The sequence below is a fragment of the Cnephaeus nilssonii genome, assembly GCF_951640355.1.
Source record: "Cnephaeus nilssonii genome assembly, chromosome: 5".
NCBI lineage: Eukaryota > Metazoa > Chordata > Mammalia > Chiroptera > Vespertilionidae > Cnephaeus > Cnephaeus nilssonii.
In genome coordinates, this window is record NC_137076.1 from 15249466 (window position 1) to 15261525 (window position 12060).

Consider the following 12060-nt stretch of genomic DNA (forward strand, 5'->3'; position numbering starts at 1 on the left):
CTCTAGGTGAAGCACCCAGGCTGTGTGAGTCCCGGCCCTGCCATGGGCCCAGGGTGGAAGAGGACAGCAGGCCAGGCAGCACCCATGGGTCCTCTGCTTGGGGGCTGCCGCTGCCCAGGGCCCACTCTTGTCCTTGCTGACAACCCCGGCAGGGCAGGGCAGGACAAAGTGGTGCGCAGTGGGAGGCCCCAGAGGGCAGGACAGTCTCTCACCTGGAGAATGTGTTGCGGGCATAGTGCATGATACTGTCAAAATCGTAGGTCTCCCCCAGGGACTCTACCTCTTGGACCTCCATCTTCAGGAAGTTATACTCCTGTCCTGAGAAAAACCACGAAAAGGGGGTGGGGGTGGGAGGAGGTAGATCTGTGTGGGACACAGGGTGGGAAACGGGGTCCTCCCTGTGCTTGCTAGGTGCCCCCCTACCTGAGGGTCCTGGGAGCAGCCAAGGAAAGCCTGGGGGGAGGGGCAGAGGGGCGGGGTGAAGGAGGACTTGCTGCCGGGAAGGCTCAAGGGAGTATGGGAAGGAAGCACCCATTTCTAGAACCACAGCAAGATGAAAGCAGTGAAGAGTGGAGGAGGCTGGGGAGAGAGGGCGGAAACAGGAAGGGAGGGAAGAGAGCATAGTGAGGAGAAGGGAGAGGAAAAAAAACCCTTGGAGGACAGAAGAGGCAAAGAGCAGAAGACCGGGTAAAAGTGAAGGGAAAGACTCAGACAGCATGGGAGTGGGCTGACCCCTCCCCAAATCCCACCCTGAGGGCCAGCTGGGTTCTGGCTGCTGCGGATGGTTCCTGTGTCCAGGATCTGGACCTGTGGTGGTGGTGGGGGTGCCCAAAGTAGCTCCACAACGGACCTGTGGTCCCTGAGCTGCTACTGGCTGGAGCAGATGCCTCAGGGGTGGGGTCTGGGCCAACCTGGGCCCTAGGCCGGGCTGGGATTACAGGCTGAGTTGATCAAAGGTGATGGCTAGAGGGAGCAGCTGCCACCCCCAGCAGGGTCCCTGGAGAGGGGGCTGGGGCAGGAGCCACGGCGTCCCGCCCCCCCGACCCCACCCCCCAGGTCGAAGTGCATACCTGGCTGGATGTTCTCGCGCACGATGGAGACGTGGCGGTCCCGGTCGGGCCGCGTGTGCTCGTGCCAGAAGCCGATGACGTGGCCCAGCTCATGCACCACGATTCCAAACTTGTCACAGTTCTTGCCGATGGAGATGGCCTGCGGGCCCCCACCACGGCGACCCACGTAGGAGCAGCACCTGGAGGGCGGGGCCAGCTCAGGGGGGCGGTCCCGAGCTGGGGGAGTGCATCCACTCAGGGGCCGGGCTAGGCTGCCAGGGGGGCGGGGAGCGGAGGGGCAAGGGAGGGGCTGCGCAGGTAGGCTCGGGATGGGTGCTGGCGTCACAGCCACGTCACAGCCACATCCGGGGCCATTCCTGGGGAGATGCCTCAAGGCAGGAGGGGACGCTGATGCAGGGCTGTGCGCAGGTGGGGCAGCTGCAGTGCGCAGGGCAGAACATGGGTTGGGGCCATGGCCGAGGGTACGCTGCCCAGGGGCCCCTGCTCACCCGCAGGGTCGATAGGTGAATACAATGTAGCTGTCCTCGTCGGTGCGCTCCAGGAAGGTGACACAGGTGTGCTTCTCCCAGTGCCTCATGGCCTGCCGGAAGACGGCCCTCTGGCTGCCTGCGGGACAGAGGCGGCCAGGCTGTCACACGGTCCAGGTGGGCCTGATGGGCAGGGGCCACCACGATGCAGCCGGGCTGCTCATGCTCACCGGTGAAGTTTCCCCCAATGACAAAGGGGATGACCCCATCGGGCCACACGCGCTCCGGTCTGGACGTCGCCGCCCGCCGGCTCCGGGACCTGCTTCTCCACCTCCCCGGGGTTCTCCTCTGAGGCTGCCCCTGAGCCTGCTGGCAGCTGGGGGTAGAGGAGTTTCCTGGCGTTGAAATAATAAGACATTGGTAGCAAGTGAGTGAAGGGGGAAAGGGGGAAACAAATGACAATCATTCTTCATTTTGGGGGGATTCCAGATTTACCCATTCACTACCATTTGTTTGTAGCCCCCCAAATCAGTACCCTTAACTCTTTCTTTTTTCTAAGAGTTGAAACAATTTGAAATTTAACTTAACACCGAGTTTAATTGTAGAGCGTTACCCACCATTTAGACCACATCTAAATTTACTTTAGTAAGTAATACTTTATATTTATGTCCTAGATTGAGGTTCAGTGTTTTCATTTTATTTGCCATGTCTAGGGTTGAACATTTATTACATCCCACCCCCCCTCCTTTTTAAAAGTTACTCAGTTTTCAAAATATGTCACTAAGAGCAAAGCACTGTATTAGATTATTAGGGTGATTCAAATATGACCAAGGTTTTGATCTTGTCATTAGGGAGTGTGTAATACACTAGTTGGTAGGAGAAATGCGACAGGTACTCTCAGGTAATTCCAGAACAAGTTGGAAGATGTAAAAACCAGTCTCAACGTGGCTTCTTCTGTGTACCCTTAGTTCCCTCAGCTCTTTCATGCCGCTTGCTGACAGGGCAGTGAAAAATCTGAGTCACTCAACGCGCACCTCCCCAGTTGAGGTCCAACAAGATTGTGAGCAAGTATGTTTCCCTGTCTACTTAGTGCCATGGTTTTTGCATTTCTGCGCTTTTTCTGTTGGTGATTTTGCTGTATAAAATGCTGCACTTTCCCCACTGCACTGAGGTGCTGTCTGCTGTTCATATGTACAAGAGGCTGGTGATGTGTCTTATGGAGAAAATACATGTAACAGATAAGCTTCAGTCAGGCATGAGTCATAGTGCTGTTGGCCATGAGTTCAATGCCAATGAATCAGCTGCATATGAAAAGGGTGTCTCCAAACAGAAACACACATAAGATAGGGCTACATGTATTGATGAGTTATGAAAATTTTGTGACCACAGGCTCACAGGAACTTAACTGTACTTCTCTTAGTGTTCGCTGATTCAGTGTTCAAAGTGACTTAATAGAGTGACTATAAAGTTATTCCGTAACTTCATGCATAGCTACCACAAATAGTGAGGGTTGCTATAACGAAAAAAGAAAACAATGGGGTACTGGGAACTGGGGACCTGAGACTGGAAAATGTTCCCTCTCGTCCAATAAACCTTCATGTTTGTGGCACATGTAGAACTTGATATATTCTTTTAAGTATTCCCAAATACACGTTCTCATTGGACACAGTAGCTCTCTGGGATGGACAGGGAGTGTCAGAATCTACCTTTGACAGATGAGGAAATTAAGGCCAAAGTCACGTGGCGGGTTAGTGGCAGCCTAGGTGATCCAGCTCCTCCATTGTGCTCTCAGGTACTCAGGTAATTCCGGAACAAGTTGTCCCCTGTCTATTAGTTCCCACTAAGGTCGAGTAAAACTTGCTAGTTACCAGGCCATCCTCCAATGCCAGCTGCTCTCTGGAGTAGTTTGATTTTCACTCCATGAAATGCTCATGCAAGGGCGGCTGGACAAGACAACTGCCTGGCACCACCAGAGTGTGCCCAGAACAGGCTCCAGGTGATCATCCGCACCCTTTGGTAATAGGAGAGCGACCGTGCTCCAGGGCAGTGAGAAGGCTGGACAGAAGTGAGCTATCCCAGGCCTCATCCTTCCCATCCCCTCACCCACTCACAAGTACCAGGTGGGTTGGTAGGTGTTTGGACCACATCCAGGGATAAGAAGGACCCATCCCTGACCTTGAATAGCTTTCAGTCCAGCTGGGAAGACAGGCACACAAACAAATTGTTGCAATGTAGTGCAATAAGTGAGATGCTCACAATGTAAGCGCAGAGCAGAGAGAGCATGGAAAATGGAGGCACAGTCATGTCCTGGGGCGGGGAGGGGGGGGTGTGGGAGAGGGGGGCAATCAGGGAAGTTTTCACAAGAGAAACTCTTACAATGGGCCTTGGAGGATGCAAGTAGCTTGCAAAGTGGGAGCAGGAGGAGAAGCCAGGAGGCCAGGAGGGTCCCAGTTTCTCCAATTCTGGAACCCATTTCTTTCTTTCTTTTTTTTTTTTTTAATTGATTTTTGACAGAGAGGAAGGGAGAGGGATAGAGAGTCAGAAACATCGATGAGAGAGAAACATCGATCAGCTGCCTCCTGCACACTCCCCGACTGGGGATGTGCCCACAACCAAGGTACATGCCCTTGACCGGAACTGAACCCAGGATCCCTCAGTCCGCAGGCCGATGCTCTATCCACTGAGCCAAACCGGCCAGGGCTGGAACCCATTTCTGAGACACAGGAGGGCAGGTGCGTACCCAGTGTACCTGCAGCTGTGATGGAAGACCTGCGGATCGTACGCTGTCTGAAGTCCGAGGCCTGTTGCACCTGGAAGGCCCTCAGATCCTCCTCATCCAGGGCGATGTCCCCGAGGAAGGCAGCTAGAGGGAAAAGAAGAGGCCAGGTGCTGAGTGAGTCCTCCTACCCAGCACTGACAGCCCCAAACCAGTGGGCACACCCCAGCCTCCACAGCAACTTTACTCCTAACCCTGAGGAAGGAGGACAGTGGGGGCTGACTTGGGATCTTTTGGGGGACTCATGCTTCCTTTTTGGTTGGGATCCCAGCAGAACTGATGCCCAGCCCCTAGCAGAGCTTTAGCTCCATGAAGACACAGTTATGTCATTTATTCCGTCGTTCTTTCTCAAATACTTAGTAAGTACCCACTGTGGGCCAAGCACCGCTCCAGTGATCAGCAAGACAGATGAGGTCCCTGCTCCCGTGGAGCTGACCTTCAACAACACACAAGTAAACAAATACTGAGTTTGAGAATTCCAGACGGTGGTGGGTGCTATGAAGGAAACAGAAGGTCAGATGATAGAGTGTCTACTTTATGGGCCCATAACCTTGGCACTGTGCTGAGCATGTGGTAATCACTCCACAAATGCTGTGTCAATTATAACGAGGGGAGGATAGGAATAAAACGTGGGATGGGAACTTTAGGAAGACCGGGACACGTGATGGGAGCTTCCCAGCCAGGAGGAAAAGGGTTAATAGCTCAAGTGACTTCGGCTCAGTCTCAGGGTCCCCTCTCTGGAGGAAGAAAGTACTGGGGGGAAGGAGCTCCCAGTGTTTCTGGAGAGATGGGCCAAACAGTCTATCTGCTTTTTGAGAAATCAGGAGCAAGAGGAAACAGGCCGCAGAGCTGAGCGCTCTGGAAGGAGCTCAGACGTGAGCTTCACGCAGGGCTGGGGGGGCGGGGTGGGGGAGAAGAGGGGCGGTGCAGGAGGCGGAGCAGAGGGCAGCTTCCCTACAGCTCCACCCTGGCAACATCTGCTTCTCATCCCAGTGCTACACGGGCCTGGTGGGCAGCAGGACACAAGTTGTTTTAACCTTGAGGCCTTGCACACACACAGGTTCCTTCTCCCCAGATGGCCAGCCGGGTGGACACACACACACACATAGAATCAAGACACATGGGGTTAGTGCTCCTACAGACACAGGGTGACATCCACACCCATGCCATCAAACACAGAGCTCTGCAAAGTCACGGAAACACCCCTGCACACATGACCAGTGCCCGCACCTCCCTGAAAGGTGCACGGCACTGGGTAATGTTGGCCCGGGTGAAGCATCACGTAGCTGTTCTTTGGGCCTGCAAACATGTGCTCACAGATCCACACTCTCCTGTAGCTGTGACCTGGAGCTGGATCAGCAGAGTGTGGGAGTGACTTAAGCAGTTATATCGAGGTCAGCCTCCCTTTTACAGAAACTGAGGCCCAGAAGGGAAATGACTTAACCAAGACCATGCTGATAGACACTAGACAGGCAGGATTTATAATTCAGGCCTCCTGGTTCCCAGTTCAGTGCTTACTGCACTCAAGGTCATTACTTTGGTAAAACCCATAAATGTAAATACAAATACACAAAAACAGACACTCAGACACACACACATCCACCAAAAAATACACACACGGTCACAGACAGTCCCAAAAAACACACAGGCACAAGCTCCAGCACACACAAACCGACTGTAAGTTCTGAACTCATTGAGCCAGTAACAGTAGCGGTAATGATGCCTGTCTACTAGTAAATGTCTGTTGAAATTTGTGTGGTGTTTTCCAGTTGATAAAGTACTTTCACATTAATGCATTCATTTAATCCTGGCCCACCCAGTACATGCCCATTAAGCCATACTCTACCCATGCGTTTGCTTAGGAGTGTCCCATTACAAACTCCTGGAGAGATAACCTCCCTGACTTTATTTTTTTAAATTATTTTTAAAAATATATTTTTATTGATTTCAGAGAGGAAGAGAGAGATAGAAACATTAACGATGAAAGAGAATCACCGATCGGCTGCCTCCCTCATGCCCCCCACTGGGGATCAAGCCCACAACCTGGGCATGTGCCCTTGACCAGAATCAAACCTGGGACCCTTCAGTCCATAGGCCGACGCTCCAGGCTCATGCACCCACACCCATGGACATCACATATACACATGTGGCTGGACATTTAGACTCCTCTTTGGACATAGCAACAAAGAGCAAGGTCTTTGGGGTCAGGCAAATCTGTCTTTGAATCCTAACTTGGCTACTGACAAGTCATATAGACCCTTCTAAACCTCAATTTTCTCTTCTGTTTAGAGGAGCTAATAGAAGAATCCATCTCCTAGGATTTATTGACATGAAAGAAGGAATGCAAATGAAGCACCTAGCACAAAGCCTGGAGCATAGTAAACACCCACTAAATGGACACTGTTAATATTACCCTAATAACAATCCCATAAGCTCCAGTTCAGCTCTCCACTTTCTGAGGGAACACTGGTTTACCCACATGGATTTAGTGAAGCCCGAGTGCTCAGAACTGGGCTGGCCTGTGGGACCAGGGCAGTGAGGAGGCCAGTGGAAGGCTGGACAGGCCCTGGGCTGGCCACAGAGCTCGTCTGCATAGCCAGTGCCCTGGGGTGGGGATGTCATGACTGAAGAATGCGTGGGAACTGTGGGGGCGGGGAGAGATGAGGTGGGCAGGAGAGCCTGATGGCCAGGAGCCAGGCCTGAAGACCCTGCCCATTTGAGATCCCCACTGGGGACTCTAGGAACTCTGGATGCTGGGGAGTCCAGGACTCCCCTCCTTTTATGGGAAAAAGCCCTGGGGTCAAGGGCAGGATAGTAGTTGTTTTCAACATGGAATTGAAAGTTTTTGTTTTGTTTCCTGGCTGTAAACCAGCCAGGAGCACTCATGGCTGCTCCATCACGATGTCTCAGGAGTAGGAGAGAAAAGCGGAGAGCCCACTGGACCCCAGGGACCCACCCTTCAGGTTGGCCTCTTGACGTTACAGTCTCTTCCTCTGGGGTGTGGTAAGGCACCTCTTTAGGAGGGGACAGAGAGGAGCTGTCTGGTGAGATGAAACCCCAACACCATGTGCACTGGGCATACACAGGCCCATCACACAAATGCAAGCTTCTAGCTGGGACAAGGCATGCTCAAGCTCCCACAAAGGTTTGTACTTAATCACAACTGTCCACTATGCACAGGGGCATATTTGCACACACATGCAGTCGGGAGTACACACATGGATAGTTGAAGAGAAGACTTGCCCACAAACCGGGGGCACATCCACAAATGTGCAAAAACACACTCAACCACTTTCCTGTGTAAGCCCTAGTATTTTCGTGCACGCAAATAACTGTATATGCATACCCCACTTCCTGTGCCAGGCCATCGAAGGAGAAGGGCACCTTTAGAAATAGTGTGTGTGGGAGATAGATAGGTAATTAGTCGATTCCTCTGGATATCCTTAGGAGGTCCTTAGTGGCCTGAGGAATAACGTATTCTACTCCTCCCTCTTCCCCCCAGATCTCTGGAGAAACCAGACTATTTGAGAGTTCCTTCTCCCTGGGGAGTCCCATTGGTTCCCCTCCACCTGGAGCCCAGGGAGATTGTAAGTCTTTTCCGCCTCCCTTGGGGCACGCAAAAGAGAAGGTGACTCAGGAGGCAGGGGCACAAGTGGGTAGGTGATTCACTCAGAGTGTCTGGAGGGGGAATGTGGTCTGGCAACAGAAGAGATTGCAGCATCCTAAGCTTGGAACCTATCCCTCTGAGGCTGGGCCGCGAGGCTTCCGGGGTGAGGGTGGTGGTGAGGGCTGGTGAGCTAATGGCCCACCTCACCTCCCAAAGCAGACCTCTGAGCTGCCAGGTGAGGTTGAAGTAAGGCCCTCGGTCTTCCCTGCAGTCCTATGGTCTTCCCTGCTTATGGGAGCAACTGGGTCCCAATTCCTGCCTCCAAGTCTCTCCCAGAGCCCTGCCAAGTCATCCGGGCAGCCACATGGAGCTGGGTGTCTTGGGCAAGGACCCCCTTCATGGATTGGCAACTTAACATAGACGAAATCAGGACTTGCAATCTCCCTGGGCAAGAGTGAGTGAGCAAAAGCGGCTGGGGGGGGGGGGGGGGGGGGAGAACAGTGCTCACTGGAACCAGCTCCCAGCACACACACAAAGACCAGCTCGGTGTCCTGCCTATTGCTCTGGTTTTGCCCAGAAGATCCAGAAACCTCTCCTGGGCATGAAGGGTCTTAATTTTGCCCTTACTGCAGAGTTGTGTCTGACAGTAAGGGCAAATGGTGTTGTGTCTGACAGTAATAGCAAGAGGTGACCTCAAATGAAGCAGCCTGGCTATCCTGAGAGATCGCAGGTGAGCCAAGAGAATCAATGGGGCTTTCATTCTTGGTCCTCTGTGTGCAAGGAGGAGCAGCAGGAAGAGGAGAGACCTGGGGAGGGTCCTGTGAGCAGGGGTGAGCAGGCACATCAGGTGCATCCAAAGGAAGGACAGGCATACCTTGGAGATATTGTAGGTTTAGTTCCAGACCACCGCCATCAAGTCAATACCACAATAAAGCGAGTCACGTGAAAACTTTGGTTTCTCAAGGCATATAAAAGTTATGTTTACACTATATTGCAGTCTATTAAGTGTGCAATAGTGTTGTGTCTAAAAATGTACATACCTTAATTGAAAATATTTTAATACTAAAAAATGCTAACAATCATCCGAGTCTATTGGGACAAATGGCACTGATAGACTTGCTTGACATAGGGTGTCACAAACTTGAAATCTGTTAAAAACACAATATCTGCAAAGCCCAGGAAAATGAGGGATGCCTGCAGAGCCACCTCCAACCTGGAGGTCAGGGATCAGAGGGAGCAAGAGGCAGGGCCTGGCAGGAGAAACAGAGAAAAGAGCCTGGGGACCTGAGGTTTGAGGATGTGGGTGTGGGGTCTTAAGGATTCTGGCGGGAGGCAGGGCTACACCAGTCACACCCAGGAGGGAGGCCTGATCTGACCCTGATTCTTGGCCTTGTCAGACTCTTGGGCCCTCTCAGCCACCCTCAGGCCTGGCCCAGCTCCCCACCAGCCTCACTTCACCCTGGTGTAGAGCTTTCTCCAGAACCCTTGTTTGAAGTTCCAAGTCAGCCAGCCCCACCCTAACATGAAATCTGAGACTGGGGATAAAGCCCTCAGCCTCCTGCTGCTCTGAAAATCACTCCCAACTTCCAACTAGTAGTGAAATATGTCAGATTGACTTCCTACCCATTCTTTAAGGCCTTGCTCCAGCCTGCCTCCTCCATGAAGACGCCCAAACCTTCCCAGCCTGCTCTGCTCCGTTTCTCCACCACCACCACCACCATCATACCGGGGCTGCAGAGGGGCAGGAAGCTCCTTCAGCCTTTAGGGTCTTTCCCTCCAAGGTGGCACACACACATCTTGGCTTGTGCTGTTGGTTACTTCCCCATGTCTTGTCCCCTCATGGACAGCAAGGTCCTTGAGGGCAGGGGCCCTGCCTGACATTTTTCTCTGTGTCTCCCACAACTTCAAGCCCAGGGCCTGACACATATTAGGCATTCAGTAAATGTAGATCAGGTGAGTGAGTAGGTGACAAAAGACAGAGTCAGGGGGACACTCACATTTCCTGAAAACTAAGCCAATCCGCTCAAAAAAAAAGAAGTGAGAGTGTGGGACACAGAAAACGGAGTAGACAGCCAACATTTATTTAGTGCTTATTTATTATTTATTTAGTGTGTGTTAAGCTGTAATAAGTGTTTTATATATGTTCTCATATTTACCCCTTACCACCAACTCTGCAGAGAGGTGTACTGTCAGTTCCATTTTACAGGTGAGAAAAGTGAAGTTCACAGATGCTAATTAACACCCCCAAGGTGGTGCACCTCATGAGTTGAGGACCCAGGATTGACAGCTAGGTCTGCCTGCCCACGCTCTGTCCACTTAGCCTCACGCCCACTGGGAGCCCAGTGAGAAGGATGACAGCTTACCCACAGCCCAGCAGGGGTGGAGGAAGAAGGGCAGAGGGATTCGGTTTCTCCTCTTCCCACAGGAAGGGGTTCCTATTCTGCAGTTTTCTGTGATCCATCCACCCAAAGAGGAGTCCCCAGGGTCAGGACTCCAGCCACCTGCCCCCCTCCCACCCCTTGCGCCACACACAGGCACTCCTCGAAGTCCAGGAGCTGTGCCACTCACTGCCTCTGGCTCTGGCTGTTGGGAGGAAGGCTGAAGTCAGAGGCAGGAAGTCAAGGAAAGGTTCTGCTATCTTATGCCCTGTGTGTTCTCTTGTCCCAAGCAGCCTGTTCTGGGTCATCGGATCAGGCAAATAGCCGGGGTGCCTGGCCATCTGGTCACTACTGGGGCAGGACCTCTCTGGGCCTAGCAGGAGTGAAGAGGTTACACAGAGTCTTCATGGACAAAGAACACACACACACACACACACACACACACACACACACACACACCCCGGGCCCTGACCTCAGCTAATAACTCTCTCCAGTGTCTATGGCCGGAGAGAGCTGATATGCAGTGTCTGAGTTTTCTGTGTTTCCCCGCAGCTGGGCCTTGGTGGGAGCTCCTGGCACACGGGCAGAGGTAAGTCCCCTCCTGCCCTGGCTTCTCTGACTTTGACAGCTGTCTCCTCCGCCCCAGAAAGGCTGCTGTGCTGGTGGGGACCCCGGAGACACCCAGGGACCATGATTTCAGAGGATCCCTTGAAAAACCTTCTTCCACTTGTGCTGGGTGGGGGGCCTCAGGAGACCTGCTCCTCGGAGATGCAGGCCATGCCAAACCCGGGACCCAGGAGACAGATGTGCATTCCCAGGGCAGCCCAGACAGACAGGCTGGAAAACATCAATGTCCTAGAGCCAGAGACTAGGGAGAAGTCTCTCTCTCTCTCTCTCTCTCTCTCTCTCTCTCTCTCTCTCTCTCTCTCTCTCGTTTGGCCAGAAAAGTTTCCTGCAGGAGGAAAAGCCTCCTTGGCTGCAGGTTTCTCTCAGGACCCAGGGAGCTGGCCCCCAGGAATCCTCTAGGAAGACAAGAGGCATCGGCTTCCACAAACGGCCCAAAAGTTCAGTCTTAAAAGTCCCCCAAACTTCCCCTCCCTCTTTCCCTCCTTCTTTTGTTCCCCACAGCATTGCCAACCAGGCAGCTCCAGCAGCATTCCCACACCGGACCGTCCTCCCCCCACCCGAACCCCCGGCAGCTCGCGCCTCCTGGCCCGGCCGGCCCCCGCCGGCCCTCGCGCCCCGAAGGCCGCAGGAGGAGGGACGCCTACCCGCCTTGCAGGGGTCTTTGTAGTTAAGGGGCTCCGAGTCGTCCTCCTCGCCCAGGTCATAGGTGTAGTCGGCCAAATCCAGCGGGCGGCCGGGGCGCGGGAGCAGCAGCAGCCCGAGCAGCAGCGGCAGCGGCAGGCGGGCCACGCCGGGCATGCTGGCGGCGGCGGGCGCGGTGGCGGCGGCGGCGGCGGCAGCGGGTCGCGCTCGGACGCGGGAGCGGGCGAGGGGAAGCGGAGCGCCGAAGGCGAGGGGGAGGCGCTCCCCTCCCCGCCCGCCGCTCTCCCCGCCCGCCGGCTCCCCCCGCACTCCCCACCTCTCCCCTTCCCTGCGCCCGCCGCCCTCCTTCCTGTCCCCCGCCCCTCGGCCGCCCGCTCCGGCCCGCTCCCTCCGCCAGCCTCTCGCTTGCTCCCTTCCCTTCTTTTTCTCCTTCCTTCTCTCCCTCCCTCCCTCCTTCACCCCCCCCCCCCCGCCTTTAGGGAAATGAGCTCGC

General features: G+C 54.0%; 1 protein-coding gene across 3 annotated transcripts in view; it reads right to left on the bottom strand.

The window, feature by feature from the left end:
• BMP1 (bone morphogenetic protein 1) overlaps window positions 1–11903 on the bottom strand; it is a 38982-nt gene extending 27079 nt beyond the window's left edge. The window contains exons 1-6 of one of the 3 annotated variants that reach the window (XM_079773235.1): window positions 11570–11901; window positions 4287–4400; window positions 1768–1932; window positions 1559–1676; window positions 1071–1249; window positions 213–318 (exon numbers count right to left, since the gene is read on the bottom strand). In XM_079773235.1, coding sequence (XP_079629361.1) covers window positions 213–318; window positions 1071–1249; window positions 1559–1676; window positions 1768–1932; window positions 4287–4400; window positions 11570–11723 — 836 coding nt within the window. In that variant the 5' untranslated portion in view covers window positions 11724–11901. Of the gene's footprint in view, window positions 1–212; window positions 319–1070; window positions 1250–1558; window positions 1677–1767; window positions 1933–4277; window positions 4401–11569 lie in introns of all 3 variants that reach the window. The other 2 variants (XM_079773234.1, XM_079773236.1) reach the window with 2 other exon arrangements.
• Between the last annotated feature and the right edge of the window lie 157 nt (window positions 11904–12060).